Genomic DNA, 15,831 nt, shown 5'->3' on the forward strand with positions numbered 1-15,831 from the left:
AAAAGTAACTGGAACCATGAGCAGGGATAAACAGTAGTTAATTCAAAAAATTCAAAGTCTTACTTGAAGAGTTGATTTCTAAAAGTAATAGTTGTTTATTCCAAGAGTTTAAAATCCAAAATGTAGTTAAAAAGTGCTTATCCCACAAGTTTAAAATCCACAACGTACTTAAAATGTTGCTGCTTATTCCACAAGTTTAAAATCCACATCATTATTAATTTTTAAGTATGTTGTAGATTTGAAACATGTGGAATAAGCACCTTTAACTACATTTTAGATTTTAAACTTTTGGAATAAACTATTACTTTAAAAAAAAAAAAACAACTCTTCAAGTAAGTTGTGGACTTTGAATGTTTGAATTAAAATGGTTCATGCTCATGGTTCCAGTTACTCTTATGTTTTTCTAGTCTTCCCTTATTACTAACAGACTTGTCACTGCACTAATACTGTTGTTTTACTTTCGAGGTGAATCTTGGCATCCGTTTTCAGAACACATGATTAAGGGTTATGATTGGTGACCTTTCTTTTACCTTTTCTTCCACTTCGGAGCCAGCAACATTATCCTACCATGAGATGATTGGTAAGTTTAAGACTAAACTTCTAAAGTACCGCACATTGCAAATTGAAAACTTGGAATGCGTTAAGGTCAAGAGGGTTCCAAAAGGTTTGCAACTATACAGTTTCCCAAATAGCATCCAATTTGGTAGCAATTTTTATCATGAGCTTGTGGAATTGTTCATTGGGTTTGGACTTGAGCTCATTGAAGCTATCATTAAAAATAATGATGGTCTTGTTGGAGGAAATCCTGGCTTTAAGCAATGCTGTTATTCAGGATATTATGCACTCTGTGTATAGTTTTAAATATTTTCAAGTGTTTAAAGATGTGGATTATAAATGTGAAGACCTGAAAAAGAAAGATTTTGAAGTTACAGAAGGATCTTAATGAATATTGGGGAAATAAGGACTTCCCTTTACCTACAACTAAGAGAGGAGGTAATGAGGATAGGTCCGATATTCAGTTTCCATCTGAGGATCATGTTAATACTGTTGATTCATCATTGGAGGTTCCTTTGGACCTATCCTGTTTGGATTTCCTGCCACTGAGATGGTTGGAACGGATAGCACAGAACTCCCATATACACTAAATGGGAACAGTTGGAATTTGCAGGGGAGGTATTGGAGAAGTTGAGCCAGTGAGAGAGGCTTGAACAGAGAGACTAAATGAAATTTTGGAGAATATTTTTTTTTCACATCTTTATTAAATTATTACTTGTGACATAGGCACATTTACATTCATATAAAAGTAATAAAACTATACTAACATAACAAACATTAAATTTCACATATATTACTATATATCATATAACATAAGCACTATATTACATAAATTATTCAATTCCTACTTTTTTTAAACAAGAAACATCTTCATTAAACCATCACTTACTACATAGGCAATCATACATTTATATAAATGAAAACAAACCATACTGACACAATTCTAGTTACAAGCAATTTATATCACAAACCATACTGGCACATTCCAAGTTGCAAACATTATACATCACTTATAATCTACCCAGTCTTTCTCACTAAAACATTACATAGCTCATTTAAGTCCTGCTGCCTTTTAGGCCTCATTCCTCCCTTGTATGTATTGTTCCCACAGATTTCATTTTTTCCTGTGTAGTTTGCTCCTGCCCTTTTCTAAAGATCTTAATTGCATTTGTTTTATCTCTGTTATATATTCATTACTTCCAGTATAGTTGGTTTAGATTTTGATTCCCATTTTATAGTAATTGCTTATTTTGATTTCCATTTTATAGTAATTGCTTTTTTGGCAGCCACCATAATTAGACACAGCAAGGCCTTACCATGTCTAGGCAATTCCGATTCTGTATCATAGTTCAGAAAAATCATCTCCCTCGTCAGACCAATCTGCCCACCCAGCAGAAGTTTTGGAGAATATTGAATTAAATTATGGTTTAGAGGTTTTGTATAATGGTTTGCTTGTTTCTTATCAGAATGTTAACATTTTTATTACAGTGACTTACAGATTGGCATAGAACATTTTAAGCTGTTTATGAATGGTTTGTAATTTATTCCTTCAAGGCATTTTGATTTAGTAGGAATATTAATAGACATGAAGTTATTTCTTAGGAAATTAAATTTGGGATGTTTATTTAATGATGGAGAAGTCAGTGTTCTTGATACATCTGTCAGGAAGAAAAGTGTTATCAGGTCCCCCCCCTTCACCCAGAGTTTCAGGTGTTTGAGGGTCTCGTCCAAAGGGACCTGAGGAGAATACACAGGGACAACAAGAAAAAGATTTTTAACTTGTCTAATGAAGAGAGAAGTGTATTTCAGTTTTCCTCTAACAATCACAAACATAGAGTTATGAAACCCAACAAGGGAGAGGACTGTTATTATGAACATCATTGATTACGACACTAGAATGTATAACATTTTAGGGAATGATGATGGATATACAATAATATATTAGAAATGAAATAAATATAACCTATGCTAAAATTGATTTAATACTGAGAAATCATTTTATGCAGTGTGTTATAGACAGTCAATTGTTTGAATTTCTGAAGGTTGATAATCCACGTATTCCTGTGATTTTTGGGATACCCAAGGTCCACAAATAATTGAGGACCCCCCCCCCATTAAAACCAGTTGTGGTGGCTAGGGGTTCCAAGATGTAGCCATTAGCTATATTTAAAGATCAGAAATTAAAAACCTTTGTTTCTAATATTGATCACATTTCAAAGCACTCATGGGAGTTCCGTAGAAACATTAAGCAGAGTTTTTCAGGAAGACCTAATTTTGTGACAGTAAATATTGTGGATCTTTTTTTCCAGCATTCCCCACTTTTTGGGTTGGAGTGGTTTATGGAGGTGATTTTAGAATGTGATTATTTGTCTAATACTGATGTTTTTTCTTAATTGGTGAATTTATGGAATTGATTTTGGATAACAATGTCATGCTTTTTAACAGTGAATGTTACAAACAAGTCAAAGGAGTGGCCACCATGGGAGCCACTTGCTATTTATGCTAATTTAGTTTTATATTATTGGGAAAAGCATTTTATTATGGACGCTAGTTATGTATCCAACTGGCATTTTTGCACTAGGCTTTTGAATGATATGAAAATGTAAGTTAGATAGTTTGAATAATGTTTTGAATACATTAATACTGCAACATTTTGAAATTTATTTATTCTTATTGGTTGGATAGTATTAATTATTTAGATTTTTTTATATAAAGATAGAAGTGGTAGTAGATTTCATTCTAAGGTGTTTCGTAAGGGCACTTTTGCAAATTTATACTTAAACTATTTAAGTGAGCACCCTTCCTATTAGAAGAAGGGGTATTATTACAGGCCAGTTACTCAGAGCATCTTGTATGACTTCTGAATATCAGCAGTTTATTGAAGAAGTAATATTTATTAGACAATTATTTTTGGAAAGGGGCTACCCTAGGGACTTGATTGTAAGATGGAATGTGAGGTCATTGATGATAGGGAAGTTAAGTTTCATCCTATTTTAGGTGGGGATGTGATTGAAATTGAGAACAAACAGACTTCTAATATTACATCCTTAAAAGTCTTTGGATATACTTTTAATTCTAAACTTAGAAGTAGAGGAGAATATTAATGGGTAGTGGGGGGGGTTAACTTGTTTTACAGGTATAAAGAACAATGTACCTGTGAAACCGAGCCTTAAAGGAAAAATAGGAAAATTAAGGAAATTTTGGAATTTGAAGTGGATGAAATGCCTATAAATAATAAGCTGGGTACTTAAAAATGAGGGAATTGCAATCAGTGTGCTCATTTATGTAACATGGATCAAATTTATTTAGAAGCTAGGAATGTAGTTATTAAGTCCAGTGAGCATTATAATTGTAACAGTAAGATTTATTTAGTTCAGTGTTTAGGCTGCACTAGTTTTAATTTTAGGAAAACATAGAGAATGTTAAAAAAATAAGTATATGAACATATGCATGATGTTCAGCATGGTAATGAAACAAATCCTCTTTTTAGACATACACATTTATGTTCACAGAATACATTTTTTTGTGTGTTAGAACAAATTTATAAATGTACAAAAAAGCAGCCCCATGGAGTAAGTGTTCCCGTAGTGTAGAGTATAGATAAAATGAAAAATAATTCAAAGCACATCCACCGGAACAAAACACAGCTGCACTACTAATTCTCCAAAGTTATAAAATTCTATAGACGCTCAAAAAATGCTGCTGCATAGAACATAAATTAAATCAGTACGCTTTATTGGTACCAGTCGGTAAGCGCTTTCGCCATTAAGACCATGCAGTTACAAGTAAATGCAAATCCTTAAATACTCTAAAATCTAACAGTTCATGATTAATTAATAGATGCAATAAAATGACATAATTTCTGTGATGCTTGCGAAAGCATATATCTCTCTTAAAACTTGCTCAATATATCGTATAATGAAAAACAATGTAATAAATTGTCTGTTTGAACCGTATCTATACAAAAAATTCAATTGTTCTTTAAAACAAACAAAAAACACATAAAAACAAGAATACATATCAATAAAAACTTTTAAAATTACTATGCATAAATTCATGCATACAAAATTCAACAGCCAAATATTCATTTAGCTCATACAAAGGCATAGAAACCATATGAAAATACCTAACTAAATCTATATACTAGAAAGTATAACTACACAATTTATTTAATAAAGTTATTTAGCTGTTCACTTTTAATCTTCTACTGTGTAATATAGGTTTTAAAGGCACCTTGTCATTGAGCCCAGGTTTCTTATCTGCTCTACACCTAATAATCCATCTCAATTCACATCCTTCTGTATAATTCTTAACATCTCCACCCCGTATACTTAGACTGATGACTTGTAACACAGAAAATTTAGAAAGATGTATTGGTCCTGCTGTTAGTGTGTGTCTCGCTAGCGCATTGTGTTCAGAACCAATACGTGTGTGATAAATAAGTTACCTGATTCTTTCTCAAAGTTTCCTGTTAGCTTTTCCTATATAAAATGCGCTGCATGACACACATCTAGCAAGATAAATCACGTGTTCTGTTTGACAATCAGCTTTCTCATAAAGTGTATACACATAACTTGAAACTGGGTGGACAAAAGTGTTCCTAATATCTATACTATCACATTGGTTGCATCTATGACATGGTTTCGTTCCATTGGCACTATTATCACTAACTCCTCTTTTGAAGGTCTTTGGATGACACAAAATCTGTTTTAAATTCCTTCTGTTCTTAAAGAGAAATTTCGGTTCATCCCCTACTATTTCTCTAATGCTTTCATCCAATAATAAAGTGTCCCAATGCTTCTGCACTATATTCTTCAAATGATTAGTATCTAAAGTGTAAAACATGGGTATTTTTATTTGATTATCCCTCCTCACTATTACTTCATTTAATGGAGTGCTTCTGTCAGAGAAATATGGGATGGCTCTAGTTGCTCTTACTGAGTTGGTTTCTTCAATTGCTTTATTCATTCCTTATAGTTATAATGTCTATCCAAGAGTCTTGATTTCAAATCTGAGAACTCCTGGTCATATCCCTTCTGTGTCTGATTTAATCTGGATGCCCTCATAGCTTGACCTTTAACAACATTTTTAAAGACATACTGAGGGTGCATGCTTTTTCTAAGTAGGAGTGTATTCTTATAACATGCCTTCTTATGTACCCCCGTATTTAGGAGACCATTCTCCAGTCTCTCAATGTGTATATCTAAAAAAGATATACTATGTTTTGAATAAACCATACTAAAACTTAAATATTCAGTTAAGCTATTTATTTGTGATGCAAAGTCATGTAAAGCTGTTTCATTGCCCTTCCAAATAAAAAAAAATTATCCACAAAGTGTCTGTAGAAACCTACATTTGCTTTGTAACTCCCTAAAGGGAACAATTTTTCTTCTTCCCAACTAGCCATAACTATGTTGGTGTAGCTGTTGGCACAGGAGGTGCTCATTGCTACGCCATCATTTTGAATATATATTTCCTCTTCAAATAAGAAGATGTTATTGTACAGAATCGTCTCCAAGAAAAGGGTTATTAAATCTACGAATTTAGCATCATTAGTTGAATGTGTCAACATATACCCATGTATTTTCTCTACACTTTGCTCATTAGGTATTACTGTAAACAAACTTTTCACATCTGATGTGACCAATATATATTGGGCATCTCTCATTATATTTCTCATGTCATAGAGATCAAGTAGGAATTGCTTACTATCTTTCAAAATATAAATATTGGCATCCACTACGGGTCTGAGAAAATGTTCTAAGTAAATAGGGGCTCAGTGACCCACCCCCTCCCAGCTACAATTGGTCTCATTGGGGGGTTATGGGGGCATTTATGCACTTTGGGGAGTCCCTGGATGATTGGTATTAAAGGGTTATTAACCCTCAAGAATTTGAATACTTCTAGATTAATATAATTACTTTTTAGAATATCACCAACATGTCATAGATCCTATATACTTTATTTTCCACTTCCTTCATATTGATTTTAGAGTAAAACTTCTCTTCCTGTAATAAAATTTTCATACTCTCTGTATAACTATCCCTGTCCATAATCACAATCGGACCACCTTTGTCTGCTGATCTGATGATTATAGATTCATCATTACTTAAATCATTCAGAGCTGCCCTTTGTTTGAAAGTTAAGTTGTTACTCCTTTTGTTTTTTCTGGACATACTCATCTTATGTATGTCCTCTTCCACTAATTTACTAAAGACATCTAACAAGTTAGGAGTGTATACACTAAGAACATGGGACATATGATTTTCTCTGTTGTTAATATTATGACCATACTCTAGTTTGAGTTGAACGTTCCGTGCAAACATCTTAATATCTATGATAGTATCAGATAAATCACTTCTACTGGTAGGTATGAAAGACACTCCCATATTAAGGACTTGTATTTCATTCTGTGTTAAATTTCTAAATTTTAATTTAAGGAAATCTGTCTCCAACATGTTAAAAGCTTTAGAAAGTCCCAATAAACTCATTGCATCAGGTTTATTAGAATCCTTTTCGTCCATTGCTTCGTATAGCATCAACAAATTCTCATTACTGGCTACACAGGTTTGAAACCGATCGGATTTATTTTGTTTTGCACCACCAAGGAGACATGGCAGAATTGCAGATGCCTTCTATAGAGCTACCTTACAGTGTGAATGGTCAAACTGCGGAGAACCGGAAATCCGATCGGTTTCAAACCTGTGTAGCTGGTAATGAGAAATTGTTGATGCTATACGAAGCAACGGACGAAAGGGATTCTAATGAACCTGATGCAATGACTTTATTGGGACTTTCTGAAGCTTTTAACATATTGGAGACAGATTTCCTTAAATTAAAACGAATGCAATTGCAGCAACAACATTTTGAAGTATGCCTACATAGGAGAATTGTACCTAGAGGGCTGTGCATTTTGAAAATGCCTACTACAGGTAATCTCTACCCTGAACTATTATTCAAATGGCAACAATTGAATCTAGAATTAAGTATGAATTATATGAAATTGTTAAATGACTTTTTTCGTCCTGAAGAGGACTTGCTAAGGAATAACATCATTAAACAACAACAGACTATTACTATGAAGTATCCTAATGCTAAAGTTGAACTGGGTATGGAAAAAATGCTTGATAACATGTCATTGTTTGAAAAAAGACTGCTTGAGCAGAAAAGAAATAAAATTCACAGAGACATTTATTTATTTTTATTTTATTTAACATTTGTTGACCGGGAATGTCTACATAGGAGAATTGTACCTAGAGGGCTGTGCATAAATGATTTCAAACTGGGCCACGTCTTCACTTGGCCCAGGGGCAATATTAATGGTATACATGATCAGAGACACCAAACACATGATGTTGCTAGAACTAAAGACTCAGCTATAATTCCTACAGTTGTATTTAATGATAATAATGTACGTAATGTAAATTTTGATAGTAGGAATGTGAATAGAAATGTATGTGAAACGTAAGCAGGAATTTCAACAACAACTAGTAAAACTGATGAGAGTATCACATTAAATGGGTCTTTTGAGGGCCCAGAATGCAGTACCATTGCAACCCCTCCAGTACGTAGTAATACCAATGAAAAAATAGTTCGGAGGAAAACTTTTCACCACACTCATGGACAGGACAATAGTCCCAATTCTTTTACCCCTTTCCCGATAGACCTACAACATCAGGCCAAATGGCAAAGGTCATTAAGCAGGGGTAGACAGAATTGGAAAGGGTCAGGTGGGGAACATACAGGCCCCACATTAAAGAAAATGTGGGAATGTCTAGACAATCACTAGTAATTAACTTATCAGGTAGAAATTTAACACAGAATGAAGTACAAGTCCTTAATATGGGACTGTCTTTCATACCTACCAGTAGAAGTGATTTATCTGATACTATCATAGATATTAAGATGTTTGCATGGAACGTTCAACTCAAACTAGAGTATGGTCATAATATTAACAACAGAAAAAATCATATGTTCCATGTTCCTAGTGTATACACTCCTAACTTAAATCCCTTGTTAGATGTCTTTAGTAAATTAGTGGAAGAGGACATACATAAGATGAGTATGTCCAGAAAAAACAAAAGGAGTAACAACTTAACTTTCAAACAAAGGGCAGCTCTGAATGATTTAAGTAATGATGAATCTATAATCATCAGATCAGCAGACAAAGGTGGTCCGATTGTGATTATGGACAGGGATAATTATAGAAATAGTATGAAAATGTTATTACAGGAAGAGAAGTTTTACTCTAAAATCAATATGAAGGAAGTGGAAAATAAAGTGTATTGGATCTATGACATGTTGGATGATATTCTAAAAAGTAATTATATTAATCTAAAAGTATTCAAATTCTTGAGGGTTAATAACCCTTTAATACCAATCATCCAGGGACTCCCCAAAGTGCATAAATGTCCCCATAACCCCCCGATGAGACCAATTGTAGCTGGGAGGGGGTGGGTCACTGAGCCCCTATCTATTTACTTAGAACATTTTCTCAGACCCGTAGTTGATGCCAATGTTTATATTTTGAAAGATAGTAAGCAATTCCTGCTTGATCTCTATGACTACATAAGAAATATAATGAGTGATGCACAATATATATTGGTCACATCAGATGTGAAAAGTTTGTTTACAGTAATACCTAATGAGCAAAGTGTAGAGAAAATACATGGGTATATGTTGTCACATTCAACTAATGATGCTAAATTCGTAGATTTAATAACCCTTTTCTTGGAGACGATTCTGTACAATAACATCTTCTTATTTGAAGAGGAAATATATATTAAAAATGATGGCGTAGCAATGGGCACCTCCTGTGCCAACAGCTACGCCAACATAGTTATGGCTAGTTGGGAAGAAGAAAAATTGTTCCCTTTAGGGAGTTACAAAGCAAATGTAGGTTTCTACAAATGCTTTGTGGATGATTTGTTTTGATTTGGAAGGGCAATGAAACAACTTTACATGAATTTGCATCACAAATAAATAGCTTAACTGAATATTTAAGTTTTAGTATGGTTTATTCAAAACATAGTATATCCTTTTTAGATATACACATTGAGAGACTGGAGAATGGTCTCCTAAATACGGGGGTATATAAGAAGGCATGTTATAAGAATACACTCCTACTTAGAAAAAGCATGCGCCCTCAGTATGTCTTTAAAAATGTTGTTAAAGGTCAAGCTTTGAGGGCATCCAGATTAAATCCGACACAGAAGGGATATGACCAGGAGTTCTCAGATTTGAAATCGAGACTCTTGGATAGACATTATAACTATAAGGAAGTGAATAAAGCAATTGAAGAGACCAACTCAGTAAGAGCAACTAGAGCCATCCCATATTTCTCTGACAGAAGCACTCCATTAAATGAAGTAATAGTGAGGAGGGATAATCAAATAAAAATACCCATGTTTTACACTTTAGATACTAATCATTTGAAGAATATAGTGCAGAAGCATTGGGACACTTTATTATTGGATGAAAGCATTAGAGAAATAGTAGGGGATGAACCGAAATTTCTCTTTAAGAACAGAAGGAATTTAAAACAGATTTTGTGTCATCCAAAGACCTTCAAAAGAGGAGTTAGTGATAATAGTGCCAATGGAACTAAACCATGTCATAGATGCAACCAATGTGATAGTATAGATACTAGGAACACTTTTGTCCACCCAGTTTCAAATTATGTGTATACACTTTATGAGAAAGCTGATTGTCAAACAGAACACGTGATTTATCTTGCTAGATGTGTGTCATGCAGCGCATTTTATATAGGAAAAGCTAACAGGAAACTTCGAGAAAGAATCAGTGAACATATTTATCACACACGTATTGGTTCTGAACACAATGCGCTAGCGAGACACACACTAACAGCAGGACCAATACATCTTTTTAAATTTTCTGTGTTACAAGTCATCAGTCCAAGTATACGGGGTGGAGATGTTAAGAATTATACAGAAGGATGTGAATTGAGATGAATTATTAGGTGTAGACCAGATAAGAAACCTGGGCTCAATGACAAGGTGCTTTTAAAACCTATATTATACAGTAGAAGATTAAAACTGAACAGCTAAATAACTGTATTAAATAAATTGTGTAGTTATACTTTCCAGTATATAGATTTAGTTAGGTATTTTCATATGGCATCTATGTCTTTGTATGAGCTAAATGAATATTTGGCTGTTGAATTTTGTATGCATGAATTTATGCAAAGTAATTTTAAAAGTTTTTATTGATATGTATTCTTGTTTTTATGTGTTTTTTGTTTGTTTTAAAGAACAATGGAATTTTTTGTATAGATACGGTTCAAACAGACAATTTATTAGATTGTTTTTCATTATACGATATATTGAGCAAGTTGAGCCGTGGTGGTGGTGCTGCGGTAGCGTTATTGCCTCACAGTAAGATGCTGTCCGGTTCGATTCTCAGCTAGAGCGTCTTCTGCGTGGAGATATGCGTGAATGGGTGTACCTTCGTTGAAGATTGTGCGTCAGGGCTGGTAACACGGCATGTAAAAATCAACTACCAATCATTAGCGGACCGGAGTTCCACTGTGGCGCCCCCTATCCGGGAAAAGCCGAAAGACACAAACAAACATATGCTTTCACAAGCATCAAGGAAATTATGTCATTTTATTGCATCTATGAATTAATCATGAACCGTTAGATTTTACAGTATTTAAGGATTTGCATTTACTTGTAACTGCATGGTCTAATGAAGCCTTAATGGTGAAAGCACTTACCGACTGGTACCAATAAAGCATATTGATTTAATTTATGTTTTATGCAGCAGCATTTTTGAGCATCTATAGAATTTTATAACTTCAGAGAATTAGTAGTGCAGCTGTGTTTTGTTCCTGTGGATGTGCTTCAAATTATTTTTCAAATTTATAAATGTGAAAGAGGAGGGTACTGGGAAACCAGGACTGGATACAAAGAACTGGTGTGGTAATTATAGTTGGATGCAGGAATGCTCTTAGGGCTGAATGACAATATATATATTTCCAGTGTACTTAAAATACTGGCAGCTAAGTTACAGTTTTTTTTTTCATTTTAATTTTATCTTTATAAGTTTTTGCAAAACTATAAGTAACATTTTAATATCAAGCAAAACATTTGTTATTATTTTCATTTATATTTAGTTATTTAAATATGTAATAAACTAATTTTAATTGATTGAAGTTTGGGATTGGGGAGGGGAGTCACATGAGTTTATGCACTGTTTAAATACATATGGATATTTTGTTTAGGTTGTTCTGAGGAAGTCTTATATTTAAAATATGAAAGCACATAACTACTATTTTTTGGTTTTATTTCAATCAATTGTGAGCGTAATATACCTTCGTCCCTGCCTTCTGGTGCTTGCTCGCTGTTGTTTTTATGTTATTAGTGCCTTGGGTGCTGCATGCTGGATTGAATTGTGATCATAATTCATTGTAGTGCATGGAGCTTTATCTGTTCATTGCACTACTAGTTACATAAAAAAGCAGTGTTTTGCCGGCTTTCCAAGCCGTAAAGCAGTCAGTGTAGACTGCCAGAAAGACAGTGTAAGACATTCTGTTATACCGCAAAACATCAGGGGCACATTACTGGCTTGGACAGCAGGCAGAAAGAAATCTGTTATTTTAATTCTGCCTACAGCAGGCAGAAACAAATCTGTTATTTTAATTCTGCCTCCATGTTTTGCTGGACAGTACTGGTAGTTTTAATTGCCTAGCACAGTATCTGATCTTAACAAGTGAAGTAAGGGGTGCTTAGTATTTGTTAAGATCAGGTCTTATGCTGTAGAAGTGCTTAACTGATATTTTTCCATATATGGGAGCATAATCACTGCTCTCCATGCACAACCGTAGATAATGCCCCTATAACTACCTCAGGTTTTGTTTAGAGCTGCTATGGATGAATAATAAAGACCCTAGATAGGGGGGTATACACAGTGATGTCCTTTTAATTTTTAAGTAGAGCAATAAAACCCTTCATATCTATTGGTGCACCTTTTAACCATTTGTTTCAGAAACTGTACATGAGGCAAGTGTGCTGATCTGAGCCTCTGTACAAGAGATAAACAAATGAATGTGAATGTTGCACTTCCATACAAGAAGAAAACCTCTCCAAAAGGAGATAAATGCTGTACAGTACAGAAGAAGCAAAACCTAAAGGTAGTGATACATTATTAGGTATCACAAGTTACATGATAAACAACTACGTTCAGCAATCGACAAGTCCAAAGAAACAAGTCATGTGCTCCATTTATGATTTTGATCAAGTACAAAATGCATAGAGGCAACATCTTACAATGGAATGTGATTACAGGACTGATGTGAGGATATATACCTATTTGTTGAAGGTGATTTTAACACTGAATCAGTCAGTTCATGTGTAGTCAAAAACATCTGCAATTTTAAACATGTCATGTTATTGAGCAAGGTTGCTATGTTCAGGAATTTCACTTTTACTAACAAAGTGACCTTGAGTTAAAACTATAAATTTTGAGGATGCATGGAGGGGAATCCCCCACAGTGGTATATGTGTTTTCTCTTGCTTGTTTGTGTGTGTTTTGCCTCCAGTAAAAAACAGTATTTTTGTTTTCTGTTTTTTCCTGTTTACCAACACCTGTTTGTTGATGTCTGCAGATCAGTTGATGGTGATTAGTCATATCCTTGGTTTGAACGGGTAGTTGTTGTATTACTGAAGATAACTCTCTTACCTAACAACAGATAGGCTGTTCTGTACCACAGCTAGGTTAAAGTCCATACTCTTTAGCATCCCCTGTCTTTGAATATAGGCTTCTATACAAGGCAGGAGGCAACCTAGAATCTGCTTGATTATTTTAGCAAAATATTTCTTAAGTTCTGTGGTTAATTTGGAAGGGATTGAAATTCCTGCTGCTTAATAACATTTTCCAGTAATTTAACTTTCTCCTATTGTATAGGGTGGGAGAGCTTGAGAAATGAACCCAGCATCTCTGTGGACTACAACACCTCAGATCCCACAGTCCGATGGGACTCCTACGAGAATTTCAACCTGCATCATGAAGACAGCTTGGAAGGTATGTCCTTATATGTCTCTCCTTTTCATGTAAGCTTGTAGCAAAAAATAAATAAATTAAATAAATGTTCCTTTTATTATCTCTGGCCTCCTTCAAAACATACTGAAAAGAACCAAACACCACAAGAATCCAATAGTTTAACATTGTTTTTTTCTATTTTACCATCCTGCTATGCTGAGGTTCAGCATAACCCTTTGAAATAGTGGCATTTGTATGTTTAGTGTAAGCTTACGTTTACTAGTCATCATGTTTGTGTCTTGGAGGGAGGATAGAGTTGTAAACTTCCAGTATGACCTTAAGGTAGTTGTGTGAAACTGCACAGGTTGTAACTTGGAAGCTGATGACTGAAGGAAAGTGTGGTTTGCATTTATATAACCTCTCTGACCATATCCAGAATCAGTCATAGGCATACGCAAGAAGGACCATATTATAAATGAGATTTTGATCATCTTAGGCACATAACATAGTGACAGTGTTGACCTTCACAACTAGCTCTCAGTTGCAGTATGATTTAATTTGCTCCAGTTTTTGTGGTATAGTCACTGTTAGACAAAGTTTTCCTTTGTGTCATTGTCCTGTGTGGAAGTCATTGCATGGGTTTCGGAAAGTCGGTGATGTTTGAAAGGTTTGGTGACAGATTTCATTTTCGTAATATGACTGTTTTTCAGTTCTTGTCCTGTACATTCCTAGAATGGTGGTTTGTTGAATTAAACACACCATGGTGTCTTGCTTGTTAACAAGTAATTTATGTGGGAGACAGATGAGCAGAGTATATGGAAGAAGACAGTTTTTTGAGGTCTGTGCAGCACTTAGGACCCTTCAGCTACCTTCTTACTGTCACAGTGATCTGGTTGACAAACAGCAAATTATGCCGTAATTATGGACAACTGGTACACTGCTGGGACATTTGTGTTGTTATGGTCATCATTTGTATAAAAGCATACTAAAGATGAGGTGAACAATATGCAGCCGTTTAAAATGCATTCTTTAACATGTGCAGCAAAATTTCAAAGCATTTGTGAATCATCATTGTTGAAGTGTGTGAACCCTTTGCAGAAATGTGTCAAAAGGTTGCAACAAACAGGGCAGAATTTGATTATCAGTCTTCCGTACATCTTTTCGGTATTATTGTTATAAATGTTATTTTTTTCTCAGCAGCCTCAGCCCCTTTTGACTGAGCAGCCAAGTTCTCCAGATTGTGAGGCACACTGCACATTTCAGCTGGATTTAACCCACTGTTCTGCTGTTCTGTGCTGAGCAAAAGTGGCTCTACTTTGTGATTTTTGATTGGCTCATATACCACAATTACAGCCAATCAGCATTGTGGCATATGAGCCAATCAAATTACTGCTCGTGAGGCAAATGGAACTAATGAGGAGGCACAGAATGCAGCCAGTTGTGTGCTGTTAATGTTTTTTGTGCCACTGCAGTTAATAGACAACAACAACTTGTGTTGCATTGACATGCATTTTCTAAACAAGAAGAAATATAATACTCTAATACTGTCATTATTGACTAATTGTAGTATTCCATGATTTACCACAAAAACAAAAATTTCACAAAAATAGGAGGAAGAGTCATGGATGCTAAAAGTTAATAGAATGACAGGTTTTACATCAACATAAATTTTCTGAATAATAAGGGAGTATGATTTTTGAGGGAAAGGGCAAACAATATGAGGTAAATTAGGGACTTTCATGTTAACATATATTAACAATACAGTAATGTTTGTTTAATACTGCATTTTCTTCATTATACCAACCTTTCTAGTAGAGTTGTAATGGTGGTAAATGCACTGTAAAAGAACCATTATTGTATGTGGCAGTTTAGCAAGAGTCATGCGGTGGTGTTTCTGGTAACAGATTTGAAAACAAATTTACTGATTTTTAAAGCTCTTTTGAATGTAGTGTTTAGACAGTAGTGAATAAGTATGAAGGAAGGAAGGTGACTGCTATACTGACATGACATTTCCTATTGAAATGTCAAGACTCAACATTTCGAGTTCCAACATGCAAAAAAAAATGCAGGAGAAAGGGAGGAATATCAAAGAGCACTGTAAACGTTTTGTAGCACACCCTCCCAGTGTGAGGTGCAACTTGTATATGCCATCTCCCGAGATCAACATACCAAAGAGAAAATTCTGAGGGATGGCAATCTCAGATTTGCATTATGCAAGTCCAGATTTTCGGCCATTTAGTCTCTGTAGTAAGGGACTCAAAAACCTAGGTCCCTAAC

At 34.6% G+C, this 15,831-nt stretch overlaps 1 protein-coding gene across 4 annotated transcripts in view; it reads left to right on the plus strand.

The window, feature by feature from the left end:
• Positions 1–15,831, plus strand: part of TNS2 (tensin 2) — a 1,145,004-nt gene that overhangs the window by 1,002,253 nt on the left and 126,920 nt on the right. For all 4 annotated transcript variants that reach the window (XM_044083852.1, XM_044083850.1, XM_044083851.1 and 1 more), the window contains one exon: positions 13,480–13,596. In XM_044083852.1, coding sequence (XP_043939787.1) covers positions 13,480–13,596 — 117 coding nt within the window. The remainder of the gene's footprint in view (positions 1–13,479; positions 13,597–15,831) is intronic.

Source organism: Protopterus annectens, chromosome 9.part0, assembly GCF_019279795.1.
Source record: "Protopterus annectens isolate FY-2018-M chromosome 9.part0, PAN1.0, whole genome shotgun sequence".
NCBI classification, from domain to species: domain Eukaryota; kingdom Metazoa; phylum Chordata; order Ceratodontiformes; family Protopteridae; genus Protopterus; species Protopterus annectens.